Raw genomic sequence first — 24691 nt, forward strand, 5'->3', positions numbered from 1 at the left:
GGCCCAAGAGTTCAATATTGGTTTCATCAGACTAGAGAATCTTGCTTCTCATGGTCTGAGAGCCTTTAGGTGACTTTTGACAAACTCCAAGGGCGCTGTCAGGTGCCTTTTACTGAGGAGTTGCCTGTCCACTCTATCATAAAGGCCTGACTGGTGGATTGCTGCAAAGATGGTTGTGCTTCTGAAGGTTCTCCCATCTCCACAGTGGAACTCTGGAGCTCTTTCAGAGTGACCGTCAGCTTCTTGGTCACCTCCCTGATCAAGGCCCTTCTCCCCCGATTGCTCAGTTTGGCCGGGCGGCCAGCTCTAGGAAGAGTCTTGGTGGTTCTTCCATTTAAGAATGATGGAGGCCACTGTATTCTTGGGGACCTTCAATGCTGCAGACATTGTCAAAAGAACCAACTGTTTTTACTTTGTCATTATGGGATATTGTGTGTATGTAACGGATGTGAAATGGCTAGCTAGTTAGCGGGTACGCGCTAGTAGCATTTCAATCAGTTACGTCACTTGCTGTGAGACTTTAGGGAAGGGTTGCCCCTTGCTCTGCAAGGGCCGCGGCTTTTGTGGAGCGATGGGTAACGCTGCTTCGTGGGTGACTGTTGTTGATGTGTGCAGAGGGTCCCAGGTTCGCGCCCGTGTCGGGGCGAGGGGATGACGTAAAGTTATACTGTTACATGTAGATTGATGAGATTTTGTATGTATTTAATCCATTTTAGAACAAGGCTGGAACGTAACAAATTGTGGAAAAAGTCAAGGGGTCTAAATACTTTACGAATACACTGTAGTCCAAGATGTGCAGAGCCTGAGACGCCCAGCCCAGAGAGGGTGGAGAGGAGGATCTGATGGTTCACGGTGTCGAAGGCAGCGAATAGATCTAGGAGGTTGAGAACAGAGGAGAGACAGTCAGGCTTGGCAGGACGGAGAGTCTCCGTGACACAGAGAAGAGATGTCTCCGGTTGAGTGACTCGTCTTGAAGCCTGACTGGTTAGGGTCAAGAAGATCGTTCTGAGAGAGCGAGAGAGTTGGTCCGAGTTTGGTTGTTGTAGTACTTCTATGTCATACACAAGCACACACCACACCTGCTGTAAACACACGTAACATAAAATGACAATGACACTGCACAAAGAAAATGGACATGTCAACCAACATACATGACACGGTGGTAGACACACATACACACCCCAACACAAATGAACACACACAATGCACATTCCATGAGTATTTCCAGACTGACGAAGCCTCAAAACACCTGATAAGGGGAAGAAGGGCATAGTGCAGGAGTTGCACAATCTCACTACTTCAAGTTTCACTGCTAAACTTCCTCTCCCCGTTTCCGTGGAAACGGAACCCCCACAGGATCCTGACCCCTGGTGTCACTAATAGTGACTCTGTCCCTGGGTGTAGGCTAGGCTACTCAATCTGCTATGGGCATTGTGACTATGAGCGAGGTCAGAATTATAGGGGCTTATTGGAGCTGCCATTTGTGACTGAGACTTGTAAACATGTGCTTTAAACAACGTATATTTGTTAATTGCTAGGCACACAAACAAGATTATTTCCTATTTAATTTGAAACTAGGTCTATTTGTGGCTGCAACCGGACTAGGTTGTGAATGACGGAATGTATTGCTGGACTGTCATGAGGGTGATAAGTAGTCTAACGACTCTTCCGATGCTTTGTCATTCACTACAGCCTTCTCTTTATGGAGAAGAAACTAATGTCCGTGGGCGTGGCGTAGCCGGAACATGTAGTCTAGGAAGCCAGAAAAGGTGGTAAGCGAACTGCAGCCCCCCAAACGATTCGTTCTCGAGTTCGAGTCTGTTGAGCAGAGGCTGTGTATGTTTTGGTTCTACAAAGCTGCTTAGTTGTACAGTCGTCTCAAATAAAACTGTGAAGGACCTCGGCTTTACTCTGGACCACGATCTCTCCTTTTACGAACATATTTCAAGGACAGCTTTTTGCCATCTTCGTAACACTGCAAAAAATCTGAAACCTTTTGTCCAAGAATTGTCCAGAAAGCTAATCCAGGCTTTTGTCACTTCTAGATTAGACTACTGCAATGCTCTACTTTCCGTCTACCCGGATAAAGCACTAAATAAACTTCAGTTAGTGCAAACACGGCTGGTAGCATCTTGACTAGAACCAAAAAACGTGATCATATAACTCCAGTGCTAGCCACTCTTGTCACGACCTGGCCATAGAGGCTTTTATTCTCTATTTTGGTTAGGCCAGGGTGTGATTAGGGTGGGCATTCTAGTTTCTTTATTTCTATGTTTTCTATTTCTTTGTGTTTGGCCAGGTGTGGTTCTCAATCAGAGGCAGCTGTCTATCGTTGTCTCTGATTAAGAATCATACTTAGGTAGCCTTTTTCCCACCTTTGTTTACGGGTAGTTGTTTTCTGTTTAGTTTGGTTACCTTACAGAACTGTTCGTTTGTCTCTTTGTTATTTTTGTTCGTAGTGTTCTGAGTAAATAAAAAAATCATGAACACGTACCACACTGCGCTTTGGTCCACTCCTCATTCTTCATCAGACGAGCGTTACAACTCTACCTACACTGGCATTCTGTTAAGGCTAGGGTTGATTTCAAGGTTTTACTGCTAACCTACAAAGCATTACGTGGGCTTGCTCTTAACTATCTCTCCGATTTGGTCCTGCCATACATACCTACACGTACGCTATGATTACAAGACACATGCCTCCTTATTGTCCCTATAATTTTTAAGCAAACAGCTGGAGGCCTGGCTTTCTCCTGCAGAGCTACATTTTTTATGGAATGGTCTGCCTATCCATGTGAGAGACGTAAACTCGGTCTCAACCTTAAAGTCTTTATTGAAGACTCATCTCTTCAGTGGGTCCTATGATTGAGTGTAGACTGGCCCAGGGGTGTGAAGGTGAATGGAAAGGCACTGGAGCGAAGAACCGCCCTTGTCTCTGCCTGGCAGGTTCCCCTCTCTCCACTGGGATTCTCTGCCTCTGATCCTATTACGGGGGCTGAGTCACTGGCTTACTAGTGCTCTTCCATGTCATCCCTAGGAGGGGTGCGTCACTAGAGTGGGTGATATTCCTGCCTCCGATTCGTGCCATGGGGGAGATCTTTGTGGGCTATACTTAGCCTTGTTTCAGGGTAGTTAGTTGGTGGTCTGTGGATATCCCTCTAGTGGTGTGGGGGCTGGCTTTGGCAAACTGGGTTGGGTCGTATCCTGCCTAGTTGGCCCAGCCACAGTCTCCCGACCCCTCCTGTCTCAGCCTCCAGTATCTATGCTGCAATAGTTTGTGTCGGGTGGCTAGGGTCAGTTTGTTATATCTGGTGTAATTCTCCTGTCTTATCTGGTGTCCTGTGTGAATTGAAGTATGCTCCCTCTAGTTCTCTCTCTCCCTCTCCCTCCCCTCCTGGAGGACCTGAGCCCTGGGACTATGCCTCAGGACTACCTGGCCTGATGACTCCTTGTCTGTCTCCAGTCCACCTGGTCGTGCTGCTGCTCCAGTTTCAACTGTTCTGCCTGCGGCTATGGAACCCTGACCTGTTCTTCGAACGTGCTACCTTGTCCCGGACCTGCTGTTTCGACTCTCTCTCTCTCTACCGTGCCTGCGGTCTCAAACTCTGAATGCTCGGCTATGAAAAGCCAACTGACATTTACTCCTGAGGTGCTGACCTGTTGCACCCTCTACAACCACTGTGATTATTATTATTTGACCCTGCTGGTCATCTATGAATGTTTGAACATTTTGGCCATGTACTGTTCTAATCTCCACCCGGCACAGCCAGAAGACGACTGGCCAGCCCTCAGAGCCTGGTTCTTCTCTAGGTTTCTTCCTAGGTTCCTGCCTTTCTGGGGAGTTTGTCCTAGCCACCGTGTTTCTACATCTGCATTGCTTGCTGTTTGGGGTTTTAGGCTGGGTTTCTGTATAGCACTTTGTGACATCGGCTGATGTAAAAAGGGCTTTATAAATAAATAAAGGAAAGGGTGGTACCTAGTCAGTTGTCCAACTGAATGCATTCAACGGAAATGTGTCTTCCGCATTTAACCCAACCCCTCTGAATCAGAGAGGTGCGGTGGACTGCCTTAATCGAAATTCACATCTTCGGTACCCGTGGAATGACAGATATTTACCTTATCAGCTCTGGGATTCGATCCAGCAAACTTTCAGTTACTGGCCCAGCACTCTAACCACTAGGTTACCAATACATTTGATTGATTGATTGATTCAATAATCAATTTTATTGCATTCAGTCTTGCACCATGCGATCAATGATCAGTTCTAAACATGCCCTTTTCTTCTCTATGCTAATGATCTATTTTCCCACGCGCATATGACAGACAGTTGGTGGTCAGAGCACGTCTCTGGAGCCGTTACTACTGTGAAGTGAGTCCAATTAAACGAGATGGGACGAATGGTATCCTTGTTGTAGGCCTGTACTACCTCGTGAGTACGAAACCATGACAGAAAGGGGAGGAATTTATTATGCAATGATCATGGAAATTAAATAAATAATAGCCTAGCCATAGGACATATTTCTAATTATTTTAAAATGCAAAGATAAACATTTTCACCCTTCTCACTAACGGCAAAGGATTGCATCTTGTTATTAACCTGTTTATCGTTATGAATAATCCTGTCCATCATATCCCCCATTTGCACAAAACACTAATATACTTGCCTGCTTGTAATGCAACACTTTAACCACTAGAAACTGTGAGTACACATGGTCTAAAGTTTGCGGGAACATGATTACATTTTAACACCAAGTTCAGTTTTTGTGAATGCCAACTTTTGCGTGAAAACTGGTGCACGCATGTTTTGGGATCTAGTTTGTATGCACGGTTTATATATGAGGCCCCTGGGCCTTGCACGCAGAGGGGGATTCACTCTGATCTAGAAGACGCTACCTGTTTGGTTACGTTAAAGAAGTAATTGACACCAAGTTTTAATATCTAGGAAATAATATGTCTGTATGTTGAGAATAAGTGTGTAGATGCAATGGTAGAGGATTGAGAGAGCTGGATGGACCCACCCCCAAAAAAAGAGTAAACTTGGGAACATGAATTTGCACTCACAGCTAAGACAGATATGCACATACAGTTAAAGGTCATGACTCACACATCACAAAATATAATTTACCACTAGTTATTTACACATAACATAATAATTTTCTTCAAAACTGATTTCCAAACTTGAAAGCTAATTTGTAAAAAAAAAATGTTTTTTTAAAGGAACAGTTTGAAGTTCCATACATCTTTACTTGTACCAACAAGTCACAGACATTTTAATCTGCCTACTACAAAAAAAAGACACATTGGCCGGTGTGAGTGTGATTACAGAGTAGGGTAATGACAGCCCTGATCTGCAGAAAGTCAGGTTGGTGAGTCAGTCACAGCACTGAAACGGCCTCCCCTCCCCTCTCCTTTCTCAAGGCTGCGCTGCCTTGTACAAGAGTTCTGGGCACTGTCCCTGTGACATATGAGCAAAACCTGAAAGTCATCATTTGTGACGGGGGACTATTCTTTAGACTACACTGTTCATGGGTGAGAGACACTCACTCGATCTGCCAAGCAGACTTTATGAACTAATGTCCTTGGCAGGCACAAGGTCCTGACAGTGACAGGGTTAGTGAAAGTCAGGTAGAGATAGCCTCCACCCAACATAGCCTTCAAACCTGCATGGACACAACAAACATGTTACAATCAAGTTATTAAAGAATTATATAGACTCCTCTTGGCTTTCATTTTCAAGATAATTGTTTGAAAATCCTTTACATTCAGTATATTTGATTTCATGCCTTTGCACTGTTGTTTGACATGCAGAACACTCTGCACTCAAGAAACCTAATACACTGGCAACAAAAAGCTTGAGCTCCTAGATGTGGTGTAATCTTATAAGACATAAAAGACAGCTTTAAAAGGGACCCAGAGATATTTTTGTACACTTACATTTTATTGAGTTTTCGTTTACATTCAAGTACAGTGATACACAGTTGTCCCATTGTTTAACACCCAACCAGACCAAAAGTAAAAATGTTTTTAAAAAAAAGCCATTGTTGACTGAAGGCAAATGAAATGAACTTGATAGACTGGTCACCGCCAAGAGCATCCTGCACCTTGCAGTGCTTTTTCATCCAACCGTGCATTCGTATTCCCTTTCCAATTACTCTAGACAGGTTAGCTCATTCTATATGAATGTGTCTACAAGAGGATCAAATCCAGTTCAAATGTAAATGTGTGGTTTCAAATCCAGTCTATTATGGTTCAGATTAAATATGGATGCTTTAATTAACCCACCCCTGAGCTCAGGGTGTCAGTTTCCCACCCTGAACACACAACACGCTCACTGCAGGGATTCTCTTTTGTTAAAGCAGGTTTTTACATCGTTTCTTTCTGAGGCATATCTGTGAAGAAACAGGGGGACTGGCGTGGCAGGAGAGGAGAGCACCATTGCACACACACACCAACTGCAGCATGACCGCCTTTATGTTTTGTCATTCCAAATCCCAGGAACGAGAGAGAGAGAAAGAGAGAGGTGCGATTGGCTGTCTGGAAACACAGAGGCTGGGGTTGGCTAGCTAGACATAGGTAGGAAAGTTCCATTTGAAAAGAAACAAGACTGTAACAAATGCAAATCGCAGTAAGGACAGAAGAATAAATAAATCATCTCAGAGGCGTGTCTATACAAAGAGATAATGATTTATGAATATAGGCTGGTCAGTCGTTAAAGAATAATACGCCTTTCTGTAAACAACCCGAGAAAGTTTCTGACATTTGAAATATTCAAATTAAGATAAAGCAAGAAACCCCAAATAGATGACAAGCCTAAAAAATACAATGTTTATTACAGTATATATTTACAAAGGGAGCAGTTTATTGCTGTTCTCTTTTTCATCAGAGCTGGTCTATCACTTTAATAAGAATGCTCAGCTACACTAAAACACTGTTCAGGTAAAGGTGTCAATTTCTCCCTGTTTATCTTCAAGAACTAGACCAACGAGACGAAAACGGAACAATCTCATTCTTCCTCAGTCAATCAAGTTTCTTACTTAGATCTCTATGAAAACGAATGACTATTACATGCAGTGGCAGGACCAATTTGGACCAGTGCACGCACCTAGGCTGAACAAAACTATAAATGCAACATGCAACAATTAAGATTTTACTGAGTTACAGTTCATATAAGGAAATCAGTCAATTAAAATAAATTCATTAGGCCCTAATATAGGGATTTCACATGACTGGGCATGTGCGCAGCCACATGACATAGGCCCACACACTGGGGAGCCAGGCCAGGCCAATCAGAATGAGTTACTGCCAAATTCTCTAAAACGACGTTGGAGGCGGCTTATTCAATTCTCTGACAACAGCGTCGGTGGACATTCAGCCAATTGCAGGCTCCCTCAATTTGAGACATCTGTGGCATTGGGTTTTGTGACAAAACTGCACATTTTCGAGTGGCTTTTTATTGTCCCCAGCACAAGATGCACCTGTGTAATGATCATGCTGTTTGATCAGCTTCCTGATACGCCACACCTGTCAGGTAGATGGATTATCTTGACAAAGGATAGAATTCTCACCAACAGGGATGTTAACAAATTTGTGCACACAATTTGAGAGAAATAAGCTTTTTGTGTGTATGGAACATTTCTGGGATATTCAGTTAATGAATCATGGGACCAACACTTTACATGTTGCGTTTAAATTTTTGTTCAGTGTATTTGGTTACTGTGTTCAAGTGTCTGTGTATCTGTCTTTATGTTTGTGTCTTTCTCTTTGAGTATACGGAATGCTTTATGTAATTACATGTTTTAACAGAATAGGTCAAACCACAAGAATAAACACCTTCCACAGCCAAGTGACATTAACATTACCAGGCCTGCCAGAGTAACTGCCCTGTACTGTTCATGCCACACAAAACCCCCCATTGACTTTAAATGGTGGGAGGAAACTTAACAGATAAAGAACTCTTAACCCATTGTTCTGTGTGTATGACTGGGTGTCACATACCTGTGTGTGCTGTCAAACAACTCATTATCATTCATTGGATAAAAAAAACACCATCAGCTCAATGTATTCATCGGAGGGTTCAAAAAAATAAATACTTGTTACAAAAACAAAGCTAAGAAGCGGGTAAAAACGGGTTGTGTTGCAGTTAACATAAAATGTCACTTGTTCATTCATGTTTCGAAAAACATAGTTTTGTCTTTTTTTGGTTTAAACTACAAAAGGCCAAATTATTAAAACATTTGAAAAGTGGAATATAGCAAATAGCAAAACTCAGTAGCACAGCCCTGAAGCACACACATTTTCCCTCCAAAACCAAAAGAATGTCTTTGCCCACAAAAACATTCCCTCCTTTTTTTTCTTCTCCCCTGAATATTTGCTGCGTGTTGGATCTTGTCATTGCTGTCTTCACATTAAGTTCTTACGAGCAGATCTTGTAGAGGTAAAGACAGGAAAGAAAAGGGGGAAAAAAGCAATCCTTGGGATCAAGCAGACACCTGTCTGTGGTAACATCAGATTTACGAACCTGTGTCCGTCAGGTGTTTGAAAGATTCAGACGATACTTGCCCATTCGCCTTGATGAGTGTACTCAGTGAGGAGTGACCAAGTGACTAAGACCTACAGTCCCGTGGGACTCCAGTGTATTACGCCACTAAATCCTCCTCCAGTTTCTCACCATCGCTCAAGTCTATGATGCGAGTCATTTCCCAAGGAATGTGTGGAGAAACTGATGTAAGCAATGACATTCCTCTGTTTTGCAAGAGAGGAAGAGTCAGCATCCCAGGGACTGTTGGAAGCTGTTTACCTTAGCCAATGGGATGTATGGAGAGGAGGGAAGGTGTGCGAAGGAAAATAAGCCCATACAGACAGATAGATGGGATAGATGTGTTGGAGCTTTCTGGTCCAATCCAAGCCCAAGGACACCACCATTTTCAAAGGAGATGACCATGTCTGATGTGTGAGTGTTAGGGACGGGGTGATGTTGTGACCCCTGGGGTTATATAGACTTTGTGATGAATAGCTTGTATGGCTGGACAGACCTGGGGGAGGTTTCCACTTGAGTGGTCTTCCCGACTGCAGAGATTGATCTTGAGGGGAATAATTGGCTGATTCTTTGGGCTGATAGCTCCTGTGGGGAAGAAGAAACTCATAGCTTACCACTGAGCGCTACTTACAACCACAAGAACAAGTTCGGAAGTTGAATATCTTGTTTTCATCAGCCCTCATTTGAAAGTCCTCTTAGGTGAACATTGGTAATAGTTAGGCTATACAGTATCTACTGGCTTTTGTTCTACTTCAACTCCCAAAATGCTAATAGGCCAAAATCAAATAATAACAGCAATCAGGACCTTTGCCTTACTTGTTCATTCAGATGAAAGATGGATACACTGATTTACTGTAGCTATGCCAGACTCGGACTTGGTGCACACTGATTTACTGTAGCTATGCCAGACTCGGACTTGGTGCACACTGATTTACTGTAGCTATGCCAGATTCGGACTTGGTGCTCACTCCCTACGTATAAAGTCAACATTCTTATCTGAAAGGCCTTTCAGGTAAAATGTGTGTGATACGGAGTGGCACCACAGAACAGTAGCTATAGCCTCAAACGCAATGCAGTAAAAATGTCCTCAACAAGGAAATGTTTGTCCCAGGTCAGTGGAGACAGCCTTGATAACGGCTGTTACAACAAAGGGTAATGCTAGCCTGCGTTGCCTGACAACGCAAACAACTTCAGGATAATATAGAGAGTTATCAAAGAGCGGCTTACCAGCTTTCCTCGAGGCACTCTTCTAGTATGGCGAGTTGACCCTGAAACAGAACATAAAATAAAATAGTGCCGATTAGTGTAATGATGACCTCGCTTTGAAGGGATTTGAGAAAACAAGACGCCTCGTTGTGGGGATGATAACTTCGCTCTGACAACCTGAATGACTTGATTTTAGTTCATATATCCACAACAGCAACAAATATAAAGCAGGCAGCTATTAGTTAAAAATAATTGTGTCTCCTAATTTCTTTGATGGAAACCCCATAGGTAGCTCTTTACACTTGTACCCATATACAGGTTGAAATGGGCAGATTTGGACACTGATAAGCGCCTAAATTGTAACTGTGACTGATAGCGGTTCTGAACTTGAGCACACCGAGTGTCAAGATGTTGGCCCCATCCCTCCCTGGAACTGGGCAATTTGAGCAAATGTTTTGTTGTCTGAGTGAGGGAAATGCCGTAAAATAAAGAGGACTCAAAGTATTTTGAAAGATGAGACGTTGAGGATTATAATAAATGTCGCTTTTATGCCATACAAGCAAGCCAAACACTTCACATCTCCATATCATAAAAGAGTACGTTGTCAAGGTTTATGATCACCATGCTTGATGTTCAGTTACAAGATGACATGGCGTCATACCCTGGGTTGTTCTGTACAGCTACAAGTCTGCTTGCTCTAGTTCCTCAACAACACAGCTAGGAGAGCTTGAAGTAGCCCCTTATTGCCGAAGACTCTTCTTTGAGTCAAAAAAATTGCATTGAAATTGCTTAGGAACTGTGGACACTTTGTAGAGGTGTGAAGCCACGTGGAGACACCAGTTAGACCTCTCCCTCAAACCCTTCTCATTTCTTGTCTTCTGTTGGTACCTACCCCAAATTTGAATATACTTATCATGTTAGTTAATGTATCCAGAGTATTTTACGATTTCGTTATCAACAAATGCGGCGAAAGGTACAGCAAAAGTAAAATTCACATACAATCAACGGTGTAAAGTTAAGATTGCGTCTAGTGTCAGATTAACCGTTTTGTCCTCGCCTTTAGTCTAAGCATTTCCCCAAAATGTCCAAACTGTTTCCTTTTAATTGCTACCATGGTTATATATATGGTTTTCATATTTCTTCTGTAAAAACATGTATATTTAGCCCTATCCATATAGGCTAATTCCTACGAGTTTAAATGGTTAATGAACAACCCTAATGCCCTGACGAATACGAGCAGTGTTGGTAGGTACTGTAACCTTCGTAATGCTGTGATCTCATCTCAGAAAGCATCTAGCCTAGTTTTGTGCCATTGATAAGAACAGTAGACATAACAATGGGGACAAACACAGGAAGAGGATGACTCAATAACTACAATATCAACAATGGGTACTTGGCAGTTTCACTTTGATCCTGCAGGTATGCCCGTGTACTATGGCTGAATTACGGCATGTCTCCAGAAAATATGAGTACTTCCGTAAGGAATGTCCCTCAGGACAAACCGTGTCGAGGAAACTTTAAGTCATAGTGGAAGGTAAGCGAGTACAGATGGAACCAAGTGGAAGAGAGGAATGTAGAGGAAGAATGTAAGAAAGAGTGAAAGACAGTAACAGACAGAAGAGGCGAGAAGAAGAGGGAGATGGACAGAAAGAGAGCAAGAGACCTGTGCAGACACGATGGTCACATTCCAACCGTGCTCTCAACTCAGCCTCTCCCGTATCACCAGTGACTACCATGGAATGGGGGAAAATCCAAGTGATGGCAATAAAGAAGAGCATAACTTCCCCTTATCTAATCATTGCTCCACTGACTCAATCTCTGTCCCCCTCTAGTCCATCAAAACGTACCCAAAATCTGAGGAGAGAGATGCTGCTTATAAACAGAGCAAGGTGACTGCGGACAATAGTTTGGTTAAACAGTACAAATATGACTTACGCAGATCGATCAAGATGGCGAAACACAAGTATAGGGACAAAGGGGAGGAGCAATTCAGCAGGTCGGACACAAGGCGTATGTGACAGGGGCTCCTAACGATCATGGACTACAAAAAGAAAGCCAGCCACATCACGGTCACCAACGCCACCCTACCGGATGAGCTAAACACCTGTTTCTCAAGATACGAGCACAATGACCCTGAGCTGCCATTCAAGTCAGTCATTCAAACGTGTTAACCCTCGCAAGGCTGCTGGCCCAGACGGCATCTCTAGCAGTGCCCTCAGAGCATGTGCAGACCAGCTGGCTGTTGTGTTCTCTGACATTTTCAATCTCTCCCTAGCTCCAGCCTCTATACCCACCTGCTTCGAGATGTCCACTATCATTCTGTGCCCAAGAAAGGGAAAGTAATTGAGCTGAATGACTACAGACTACAGTAGCACTCACTTCTGTCATCAGGAAGTGCTTTGAGAGGCTAGTCAAATACCATATCACCTCTTCCTTCCCCGACACACCGTCCCTCTTCAATTAGCCTACCGCCCTGACAGATCAACGGACAACGTAATCGTTATTGCACTGCACACTGCCCTTACCCACCTGGACAAAAGGAATGCAAATGTGACTCATTTCAGGAAACTAGGCGTATGTCGCGCGTCACTACTCCACAGGAAAGCCATTTGAACGCAGTTAACTTTTTACATTTTTTATCAAAATGCGTTTCTTTTGGCAGAAGTGCCTTCTGGAACATGTGAACATTCATGTGCCTTAATTACAAACTTATATGCAATCTGTAAATATGAATAAAATTGTTAAATTACGAGCCTAGTTGGTTTAGCCACAGAAAAAGACAGGAACCATCCCGCTAGCCATGATTGGCTGAGATAATGGGTGGGCTGGACATGTCGAGAGATGAGTTCAGATTGGTCTGCCATGTAGGGCGATTCTGTCTATTTGAGCTGGTCAGTATGTGTAGGTAATCCTTTCTAATGCAGATTTTTTGAAAGATGTCACGTAGTAGAACTGCAAAGGTGTTGCTCTCCACTTTCTGGAGGACCGAGTTTTGAAATCAGTGGAATGCATGGTGGAATTAGAGTATGATACAGTAGCTAAGGAAATGGAGAAAATTCTGGCGTTTGATTGCAAATATGCAGACGGAGTTGAAAAGAGAACACACTGAAGACTGTTGTATAAAACACCTGTCTCCGGATTACATCTTCAAACTAAGGGCAACCATGGCATCCGTGACAGAGCGGGAGAAGCATCCAACAGGTAGTAAACTAGCAACATTTTCAGATATTACACATTTCTAATTTTGTCAGAAAGTTGTTTTCATTTCAAGTTAAAGTGTACTGTTAGCTAGCTAGTTAACGTTAGCTGGCTGGCTCGCGAGCTAACGTTACGTGTATGATCTGGGTAGTAATATTATTTGTATCTCACGGCTATTTGCATTGGTAGTTATAGCCTAATGTTAGCTAGCTAGCTAACATTGAACCTGGTTGGTTAGCTACCTGTAGATTCATGCAAGGTAGTAATGTCATGAGTTGGGATTATGGTTCATTGTTTAGCTAGCTAGCTACATGTCTAAACAAAAGACTCCGCTTTGCAAGTAACCACTTCAATAGAATGTTCATGTTACTGCAACAACTGTCGATAGACATAGCTGGTAAATTCACTCTGGCTATCTACTCCGATTTCAGAGCACTCGTCTGAGCGTGCCAGAGAGCAGAATAACAGACAAATTTACAAACGCTCAACACCTGTTCAATATGGCCGGTGTCAGTAAACGTTGGCAAAAAAAGCTTAATTAAAAACAGCCTAACCAGCTCTACTGTGGTGAGTAAAATGGTCAGAGTGAGCTGTTCCCTCATTTGTGTCTGGAAGTAGCTAGCAAGCTAGCCAACGTTAGTCAGTTAGTTTGGGTGCTTGACTGTTGTTGTTAGGTCAGAACGTTCAGATCAACCCTACTCCTTGGCCAGAGCGTCCAGTATGCGCTCTGAACTCTCCGAGAGCAAAACGCTCTAAATTTACGAACGGACAATGTGACAACACTCTAAATTTATGAACGCCCAGAGCGCACTCTGTGCAAGCTCTGGCACTCCAGATTGAATTTATGAACACACCCGTAGTATAAACCAGCCTTTACTCTTGAAATCTTTGGTTGTTTACATCATGGCCTCACATGTGAATCCTTAAAGAGCTAGGTGGGGCTGAAGCTTAAGAGGGTGTGAACGATGCTGAATTGTTGTAGACAAAGAAGAGCTCTCCAGTAGGTGTACCAAAATATTCAAGGGCCATTTTCTCCAAAGTTAGGTTACAAGTTTATCAACTTTCAAAGCAGAATTACTTTCCCATTGTTCCTCAATTGTAGTGTATGATATACCATTTCGTAGCTCTGACTCTCAACTTTTATCTAATGTAAAAAACACAATTTCAAATTTTGCTACATAAGATTGAGCCAGTTGGTCATATGTGAGGATGCTGTTCATCGACCAGAGCTCGGCCTTCAATACCATAGTGCCCTATAAGCTCATTACAAAGCTCACAGCCCTGGGTCTGAACTCCTCCCTATGCAACTGGGTCCTGTGAAGGGGGATAGTGCCTTAGAGGTGAAAGACCGTGTCACGCTGAAGTGTACCTCAGTCTCCCTCCCTGCTGCCACCTACACCTGGAAGTTCAACGGGACGCTGACCGACGTGATGACTATACAACCTCTGGATGCTGAAGAAATTTGGCCTGTCCTCGAGGGCCCTCACAGTGTTCTACAGGAGCACCATCGAGTGCATACTGTCGGGCTGCATCGCAGCCTGGTACGGAAACTTCACCGCCGCGGACAGCAAGGCTCTTATGAGGGTGATACGTGCAGCCGAACGCACACTGTCTGTCCTACAGGACACCTACAACACCAATGTCACAGGAAGACCAAGCAGATCATCATGGTCCCCAGCCTCCCAAGCCACACCCTGTTCTTCCCGCTTCAATCACTCAGACACGGGCAGTACAGGAGCATCGTGTCCAAAACTGAAAAGTTTCTACCCTCAGACCATCAGACTGCTGAACAGCCACCACTAGTCAGCTACCTGCTACTTAATTGATTTATTAATCACCGCCACAGTTGTTATTATGTATATAGTGCTATTTCTATTGTTGTTTTTTATTATCATTTCCATTATTTTATTTCTCTTAGTCCTGCATGTTGGAGCTCTAAGACTAAGATTTTCACTGTACCCTACAATCACACCTGCAACACTGTACATGATTATTAAATAGGCTGAATCTGAAGTGAGGAGAGGGGCTTAAGCACGGCTGGAAGTGTCCGTTCCACTGCCCGGGGCCACCACGCCCTGACAGCTTGTTATCTTAAGGTGATTCAGAGAGGGGCGAAAAGAGGCGGACCCCCCTGTTGAGATGGAATCTTCCTCTCCTGAGTGTGAGGCTAGAGAGAGTGTTGGAATGTGGTCCGACTGTGTTTTCAAAATACTGAAACCCATAGCGTTGATCCAGGCTGACAAGGCCAGGCAGAATGAGGAGAGCGAGCCAGAATATATACATGCAGGTCTTTGGCAGTGGTTTATCTGTGACGTATCACAGTTATCTACTGTACACATGTCATGGTATATCAACAGAATCATATCTTAGTTGCTTTAATCAATCTTGGATACTCTGTAAAAGTGTCCAGTAACGTATATCAGAACATGGTTAAACAAATTCAGTGTACACCCAAGACATGTATCTATATCCTCTACCGGAGAAAATAATATGCCCCCTATAAAGACAGTGCCCTTTTCCAGAAACCTACACTATCGGCACCTGTAATCGCTAACCCCCCCCCATTTTACATAGGGGCCTGGCCTGCTGTGCACCAATTTGCCAGTCACCTATCACACTAATCAGGAACAGTATGGTGTTTGGGGCTTTGAACCTGCCAGTCCCTCTCTCATCTAAAACAGGTGTGCGTCTGTGTGAACCCAGCTGTGCACACAGGGTTGTGTCAACGTAACCAGCCAGGCCTACTTTTAACGCCACACTGCATTCCCCTTGTTCACCGGCTGTAAACACGACAATGAAGTGAACTCAAGTAAAATGTTGTATCTTTTGCTTTTTAGCAGCTTGTTAGTTATCCAGTAGGAAGTCTGCACTTTGGGGGAAATGCGTGTTATGCTGGTTGGTTGTCTGGAGGCTCATCTTCCTGACTGGAGGAAGGCGGTTGGTCTTTGCGACAGAAATCCCTGTAACTTTATTTCCCTTTCCTTGTTGTGAACCTTTACGCACACCTCCGTTCTTTATTTTCTACTGGCCACAAACACAAAAAGCTGATGTACATAATACTACCTTTGTACGACGTCTACTAATGAAACAAAAACTATTTCAAGGAATGTATCTGCAGGCACACTCTGGAAATCGGCCAGGTAAATGGGAAATATTAAGTGAGCATTCCCAATTGTTCATCTTCACTTATAGAGTTCCTGTTTTTCCATTGACAACCTTACAAGAATTGCCTGCCAATGATCCCAACCTAACATTCTTAGTCAATGGATACAGACAGTTTCCTGTCTAAGACCTCCAGGAGTGCGAACGCCGTCAAGGAACAATAGCCTCAAATATCAATTTTGAGTTTGTCAGATTATGATAAATGAGGAGCAGGGAGACAATCTCTGAACCTTGGAGCGGTGGTTGTAGACCGTGCTCTGCAGGTACACTACGCTTGACCTCTAGTGATCTCTGTCCCACCAGGTCACTTTTTTGTCTGCTCTGCCTGACAACACTCTTATTAGCGAGGAAGGGGAGAGGAATGAGAACGTGAACGAGTACTACAACAAGAGTTCCAATGAGAAAAAGGGTTTTGACGACAAAACTGTGAGCAATGACACCTGTGGTATATTTCTCTCTTTCTGGTTTGTTAGAAGGGGTGTTATCAAAGATTTCTGTTGCCAAATGCTGGAATGTGCGAGGCGTGTCAGCCCGTGTCTGCCTGGACTAAACTGTTTGTTCTTTGCTTTAAGATAACGATTCCTGAATCCACTGGCAGGCAACTCAGAGGATGTGGCCGTTTGCATCACTTTCACTTTGGTGATACGATTGATCAGAAATGACACGTTGGAGTTCAATATGAAACCTTTCTGTAAATCCCCCAAAATCAGTGTCTTTATCGGTGTTGAGGCAAATGAAAAGCTACAAAGAGTTTGCTAAAATAGGCCTTTGGAAGTGCAGAGAATTTGACTGCTACGAACAAAGTGAAGATGCTTGGTAACAACCGGGTGTACAAGTTCTAGGATGCCAAAGAATGAGAGGAATGAAGCGAGGACTGGAGATTCACAGGAAGGGCACGCTGAAGAATTGTGTACCATTACACACAACAGCTGTGTCTGCAAAGCCATACAGTCTTTTATGGAAGAGCATAAGTGGATCAAAGGTAAAACCAAGAAAACTCACTGTCTTTTTTTCCGTCTCATGTGGAGGACAACGCCGATGATGGCCCCTAGGGCGATGATCACGCCGATGATAATCCCAGTGATCTGCCCGCCCGTCAGACCATTATCCAGTGTTCCCTCCTCTGAGAAATCACAAGAACAATCTATCATTTATCATCATCAGAACATCTCAAAGTAATGCAACGGCTTCATCTGAGATAAATGTGTACAGTGCTACCGTACATGATTTATGAGTAGAATATCCCAACACAAGTTAGGGTGAGAAGACATCCTAAGAACCATGGTGCCAAATGGTGGAATACTCTTATAGCCTCCACTATCAAACCTTTGACAGACAGCTTGTGGGCAACGGAGGTGCTCAACCCGGTGACGGCGTTGCTGGCTTCACAAGTGTAAATCCCAGTGTTCTTGTACACAGCGGCTTCGATGATGTACTCGGCTGTCATCACGTCGGTCAGCGTCCCGTTGAACTTCCAGGTGTAGGTGGCAGCAGGGAGGGAGACTGAGGTACACTTCAGCGTGACACGGTCTTTCACCTCTACGGCACTATTCCCCTTCACCGACACAGCCTCAGGACCAACTGAGACACAGGAAAGGAGAATTTATACCTGAAATCCACCTGGCCATTCTGACCTCAATAATACTACACTCTAGCATTCAGACAGTTTATCGTGGATTTGGGTGAAACACAAAGCTTTTCTTTTTGGATACTGTAACATTATGAATATATAACCAAATATAAAGCCAACTTAATTTATTGGTGTTAATGGTCAGTATAGAGGTCAGGAGGCATATACTCACAGTTGACCCCTATCTTGAGACTGGCAGAGTCTGTGTTCACAGCATTGGTCAGCTTGCACTGGTACTCCCCACTGTCCTCCTTCTGCACTGGCTTGATCGTGACCGAGCTCTTGTCTGGCGAGACCACGACCCTGTTGCTAGGAGACAGTGCCACGCCATTCTTCAGCCACACTCGGGTGCCGGCGGTGCCGGCACTTGCCTGGCAGCTCAGGATGGCCATGCTGTTACCTGCAACGAGCGTTCCATTGGGGCCTGTGATCTTAGTGCCGGATATGGCCTCTACAAACACAGAGGACAAATGGAGTTAGGGTTTACACGGACCAGATGATAACACTGAGAGACAGCTTGTTTCACTCACAACTACAGAGTGCTAGACCAACAAAGTATTAAGAATATATGAAGCTTGATGAACCCCATGAAGTTTGATGAACTCTTCATTCGATTTTAGTTGGATGGATTTAACGATGCCTACTACATTGGAAGATATTGTACTTTCATTGTACCTTACTGACAATTACATCTGAACACTGGGCACACACTGGTTGAATCAACGCTGTTTCCACGTCATGTCAAGGAAATTACGTTGAACCAACATGGAATAGACGTTGATTTGACGTCTGTGGGTAGCTACTATACAATATCACTGTACAGCTTATACCAGGCCATGTTTCCATAAAATGTGACATCAAATAGAATGTTATTTTACAATGAGTCTTTGAATGGGCTGATGTACCAAAAACCTGTCAACCAAGCAAAACCAAATGACCGACATGAATAGATAATGCAATTAACATGCTCAGTGTCATGCTAGACCACTTGAAAGTGAGACTAAGGCCAAGTTTGTTTTTGTTTTGGACCAGTTGAACAGGTGGAACAAGAGAAACCACTGTCTTGTTTAACTTGATGTCTTCTTTCCAGACTAATAAGTGTTGGAAAACAAATGCCAAGATAATATATTTTAAACACAAAGTTCATGGCCCTCAATGGTGACTCATAACTGCCTAATCAATACTTTGGCCAATAAATGTTAGGCTTGAAGGCAAACATTTTCAGAGGCAAATTCTTATTTCCTCAGCTTTGGTCAGTCATTAAAAGTAAAATGTGTCACTATGATTCGTGACGGAATAATTGGGCTTGAAGTCACTACTGTTTACCAAGTAGAGGGGAGCATTCATAGAAATACGACTGAAATGACTGCTAATGGGCAAGCATCAACCCCCCCCCCCCACATCCCACAATCTCTCTTCCTTTGAAAAAACCCCACACACGACTCAAAGACTCCAGGTATTTTAAAAGACCATCCCCCCCAACCGAGCAGGTTTTAGTCACTCACAACATGGTAGACTGTCTGTCTCCCGTTGTAAACAGTTTCAGTACACACGAGGGCCATGCACTCGTTGTTCTGTATTGGTATGCAGCACATATTTCACAAGCTTTAAAAACCTACAAGGGAACGTACACAGTTGCCATGATACGAGGTCACTGGGTTTGAAACTTGTACCGTAGGCTTAAAAATCATATGGAATCCATTCCGTGTTCGGTGTTATGCCTTCTGGGTGCGAAGCCAAGAAACAGGTTTCAGTCTGTCTGTTCATGGTATTAGCTTAATAAGGATGATACCATCTCTTTGAGGCAGGGCTGGAGGACTAACGACACATTCTTTATCTTACAGATACAGAAACTGTCTCAAAAGTGATGATTTGGCTGTAACAAACCTTTTCAATGAAATATTTACCATTAAATGGAGAACGGGTAACAACAACTTCCTTGTAATTAGTTAAACATGATCAAGACAGTCTATAAGTCTAATAAAATCAAATGAGTGTAGCATCTGAAAAACATGTTACTGACAAGAATCTCAGAAGAAGAAGAATTTGCTTTCCATTAGAGTAAGATTTGACTCTAGGTCTTTACCAGTATACTGTCCATGGTTCCCCTTTGTATTTGCTAAAGCACCCTTCCTATCCATGTACAAAACCTTGATTTCCCATTGGCTCTTGTGGATCTTCTACTCACCTACTACAGTGAACTTGGCTGTGGTGGATTCCAGGTATCGCAAGGTTTTGGCATTGCTGGCCATGCAGGAGTAGTTTCCACTCTGTGCCTCGGCAATGTTGTCCAGTACCAGCTTGGGGCCCATCACATTGAGCGGGACTCCATTGTGGATCCATTGAATCACAGCCGCAGGGCTAGACTGGGCTGAGCAGGTCAATGTAATGTTGGAACCCTTCTTTTGGACCTCAGCCGTGGGGGTGACTGTCATGGCGATGTTTTCTGGCCCATCTGCAAACATATTGGAGTTAGGTCCATTTTTTTACAATTTTAAATGTAGGCTTAAGCCTAAGGCTGCAAACTACAATGTAGCAGCTCATTAAAATCTTAACAAAAACAAGCCATGCTTGGTCTATCCCCTCCCAGGTGCTCTACTCAGATGGGCTTTGATGAAATGTGGATCTTATCTGACTTGCATTTTCCTGTCACCGGCATTGTACCACCCTGAGCTGGCTGGCTGATTTAGATCAGCAGCCTCTACCTGTTACAATATAGAAAATGGCTGGCATGACTTATTCTAAAGCCGTCACACAAACGAATTGATCTACTGCTCAATATCATATCTACGTGTTGATAAAATTGAGAAAGAAAATGTTGCCGTGATTTCAACTCTCTTGAAAAGGGTAAATCAGCATAACCATCGGACCACAGGCATGGTGTAAACAGGAGAGTTGGGTTTGGGTGTAGAAACGCCTACTGGGAGTGTCCCAAGTCACACAAAGCCTCCTAAGACTCTAAACTAGACGCCACCTGAACCTTTCAGATAGCTTTGCGGAGACGTGAGCGGAATCAATGGATAAGAATATTAGCCTGGTCCCAGATCTGTTTGTGCTATCTTTCTAACAATGACCATAGGAGTAGGAGACAGCTCAAACAGATGTGAGACCAGGCTATAAGAACGTAGGTACTTACAGCTGACAGTGAGGTTGAAGGGGGCACTGCTAACGCTCTCTAATTTGTTGGAGGCTGTGCAATAGATGGGTCCGACCAGATCCTTCCTGAACACTCCAGCCACAGTTAGCACTGTTTCGTTTGCACTCAACGTCACATGATTCCCGTCGGCGACCAGTGGCGTGGTGCCGTTGAGCCACTTGTACATGAGGAAGGAGCCTTTGGCCGAACAGGTCAAGACCACAGTGCTGTTGAACTCGACCGCTTCATTCAGGTTGGACTTGATGGTCACGACGGTGACCGGTTCTGAAGAGGGGAGAGAGGAGGTAGAGGAGGGTGAATGGGAGGACGAGGTGATGGCAAAGAGGGCATGGGGTGTCAGGGTAATTGTTATCAGTGCTTGAGTTGAGGCAGAGGGAGGGGAGAGTGGCATATAATGAACCTGTACTCTAAGGGGAAGGGAGCGAAAGCATTAAACTAATGAAAAGTCAACCACAGGTTGGCAACAAAGGCTTTCTGAACATGTTGTGAACTGAACAAGTGCTCATTCAATGGCTGTGATGTCGTAAAATAAATTGCAGTTTAACTGACCAAAAATACACAGGGGTCATTCTAATCTGACCCAACAAAATGGTACATGACCTCTTACTGGTTTTACACTTTGCCATAAACCTGAATGTCCAGTTTACTTGTAAACTATTTCCCTAGTTCTGACTCGTCATTGTCATCCTTCACGCTTTGAATATGTGACGCAGCATGCAAATGGGGGCGGATGACGGAAGTTATTACTTTAAAGGAGAAGCATTTGAAAGTTACAAAAATAAAAAACGTTTTTGCATCAAAATGCATTTGTTGTGGGGGCAGAAATGCCTTCTGTAACATGTGAACTTTCATGTGCCTTAATTACAAACCGGTATGTGAAAAATAAATACTAATCCAAATGTTAAATGCTGCTGTAGCCTTTCCTGTTTTATACTTTTCCTGCGCTAGCTTATACAGCCATGTCATTCATATTATTTATATATATTTATTTTTTAATTGAACCTTTATTTATCGCAGTGCTGTAGCCTATGTCCCCCCCCCCTCTTTCCTTTCAGAACCATAGTTCATGTCAGTTCTCAGTGGACATGAGTCTCAGTTATCTGAACCATGAGTGGTCAGCTGTGTGTGAATGTGGCCATCTTTTCCCATGAAACCCTTCTTAACCTGGACATCCGCCTCATCCTTGTTCTGGCCGGACATGCTGTAGCGGTTGCTACCGGTCTTAAGCCAGCACCTAAGGTTTCTTCTTACATTCATGGTCCTTTGGTTCTCTACAACCATACCCCTATTTTTTCGGTGTTGTTGTCACAGAGGAAGTTGACAGAGTTTTGAAATCAGTGTAATGCCTGTTCTCATAGACTAGACGTAACACAGTAAACATAAATCCGGGACACTCAAATTAGTATGATATGTAACCATGCCAAATGTAACATAAGGCAGAAGGTTACTTAAGGTAAAAAATGTAATTAGGGTGGATGGGTGGGCGTATAATGTGAACATCTAGCAACCTGAAGGTTGCGTGCTCGAATCTCATTACGGACAACTTTAGAATTTGAGTTAATTAGTAACTACATGCTACTTTGTTTTAGCTACTTAGCATGTTCGCTAATCCTTCCCCCAACCTTAACTTTTTAACCTAACTCCTAACCTTAACCCGTAGCCTTGCAATTCGTAACATATCATACAAATTGTAATTCTTAACACATCATATCAAAAAACAGAATCTAGCTAAGCACAGGCAAAATCCTAGAGGAAAACCTGGTTCAGTCTGCTTTCCACCAGACACTGGGAGATGAATTCAACTTTCAGCAGGACAATAACCTAAAACACATAGCCAAATCTACACTGGAGTTGCTTACCAAGAAGACAGTGAATGTTCCCGAGTGGCCGAGTTACAGTTTTGACTTGGACCTGGAAAAGGTTGTCTAGAAATGATCAACAACCAATTTGACAGAGCTTGAAGAATTTTGAAAAGAGTAATGGCCAAATATTTTACAATCCAGGTGTGGAAAGCTCTTAGAGACCTACCCAGAAAGACTCCCAGCTGTAATACAGTAGCTGCCAAAGGTGCTTCTACAAAGTATTGACTCAAGGGTGAGAATACTAATATAAATTAGATATTTCTGCATTTAAATTTAAATAAATGTGCATTTTTTTATTTCTAAAAACATGATTTACACTTTGTCATTATGGGGTATTGTGTGTAGATGGGTAGGAAAAGATATTCAGGCTGTAACACAACAAAATGTGATATAAGTCAAGGAGTATGAATACTTTCTGAAGGCACTGCAGTTTAGGTGTCTAGCTGAGATATGGCAAAGCTCATTTGGAATATTGGATGGATAAGCATTAATCCATGAAATGCCTTGTGCCAACACACATTACTAAAGATAGGCCTAGGTCTGTAGCAATACAGTATAACGCCAGTGACATAACTCCATCCCATATTTCTAGAGCATGGTAGTAGGTTAGAATGTTCGTTTTCCAAGCAACAGGGCCACGCACTAAAGATAGATATAATTCAAAACCCTGAACATACAGGCCTCGAAGCACATTTCAGTTTATTTCTCACTTTGATCGTTTTTGCCTTTTTACCTATTTAAAAAAAAACTTGTTTGAATCATTATTAGGGAAATATACATCAAAATGGTATTTGTGGAGTAGGGCCTACTTGGGAATAAATAGAGTAGACGAAAACAACTGGTTGTAAATAAAAAAGTTGATTTTGGAAAACATATGCCAAAATGTGTAGGCTACTTCGGGTCATTTACGCATTCAATTAACCACTTTTATGCACAATCAACGTCTTACTCACCTAGAACTTTGAGCGCCGTTACACCTGTGCGCTGTACTGCAGCACTTGTGACCATGGTCACCGCATAGTCCCCACTATCCTTCGCGGTCAAGGGTCCCAGCTTCAATACACCGGTGGATGAATTCAGTGACACTCTTCCTGCGTAGCCAGCGCCAACTGTCTCTCCTTTGGGCGCAGAAGTGACAACAGGTACAAGTCCACTACCACCGTTGAAATTCCAAGATACTGTGATAAAGTCGCCTACATCTGTGGGGATGATAATGGTTTTGAACGTGACGTTCTTTCCCTGTACTCCCTCCAACGGGCCTGCTGGAAGTACGCCCTGCCCGTTGCAGCATCCTGAGAGAAACCGGTTTGAATACAGGTGTTCACTTCAACATATAAGTCTGTGATATACATCAAGAATGAAGCAAGCTATATGCAATGCACTAGTAAAAACTATAAATAAATGTTTGTAATGTTAGCCTATATTATTGGCCTAAAAAAGGCATTCTACTAGAACCACGTCAATGCGCCTTAAGATTGCGCCTCCAAAACCTAACCCACCCAACACATCTCCAAACATTTTGTTTTCTTCGGTCCACTATTACATGTAGGGCTAACAATAATTTATATATTCATTAATCTTACCAACTGCTGACAGCAAAATGACAAGCGACCTAAAATTAAACAAATCCATCCCAGATGTCTGGAACCCTTCTTGCGACAGAGAATAATGCGGGCTACCTGTCGCTTTTACAAACTGAATGAGTACACTCCTTTGTGGTACACACCCAGTAAAGGTGTCAACATCAGAAAACCCGCCTCTTAGACTGGATTGCAACCCATTCACATACTACACTCTATTTTGACATACTACCAACTATTGCTACTGCGGAGAATGAAAAAAATCGAAGAAATTATGTCTAGTTCTGTGCCCAAAATATTTCAAACAGCCTAACAATTTATGACAAGTCATCATATCTGCTCATAGAATGGTACGGCTACTAT

At 43.2% G+C, this 24691-nt stretch overlaps 1 protein-coding gene across 1 annotated transcript; it reads right to left on the bottom strand.

Annotated features, from left to right (window-relative positions):
* Positions 1 to 5914: 5914 nt before the first annotated feature.
* On the bottom strand, positions 5915 to 24455 carry LOC129819714 (carcinoembryonic antigen-related cell adhesion molecule 1-like). The gene is made up of 9 exons (XM_055876245.1): positions 24332 to 24455; positions 23702 to 24040; positions 20866 to 21150; positions 19918 to 20184; positions 17902 to 18180; positions 17426 to 17680; positions 17102 to 17222; positions 9761 to 9801; positions 5915 to 9118 (listed from the first exon to the last, which is right to left on the bottom strand). The coding sequence occupies exons 1-8, from the start codon at positions 24378 to 24380 to the stop codon at positions 9783 to 9785; spliced, it is 1614 nt and encodes a 537-aa protein (XP_055732220.1). The 5' UTR covers positions 24381 to 24455; the 3' UTR covers positions 5915 to 9118; positions 9761 to 9782.
* Between the last annotated feature and the right edge of the window lie 236 nt (positions 24456 to 24691).

The sequence above is a fragment of the Salvelinus fontinalis genome, chromosome 22, assembly GCF_029448725.1.
Source record: "Salvelinus fontinalis isolate EN_2023a chromosome 22, ASM2944872v1, whole genome shotgun sequence".
Classification (NCBI taxonomy): domain Eukaryota; kingdom Metazoa; phylum Chordata; class Actinopteri; order Salmoniformes; family Salmonidae; genus Salvelinus; species Salvelinus fontinalis.

Excerpts from the sequence above, each read along its gene's own strand:
- LOC129819714 (XM_055876245.1), bottom strand. The coding sequence starts at position 24,380 with ATGGATTTGTTTAATTTTAGGTCGCTTGTCATTTTGCTGTCAGCAGTT. Across the intron at positions 21,151-23,701 it reads AACGGCGCTCAAAGTTCTAG|AACCGGTCACCGTCGTGACC; the intron begins GTGAGTAAGACG and ends TCCCCTCTTCAG. Across the intron at positions 17,223-17,425 it reads CCACAAGCTGTCTGTCAAAG|AGGAGGGAACACTGGATAAT; the intron begins GTTTGATAGTGG and ends GTGATTTCTCAG.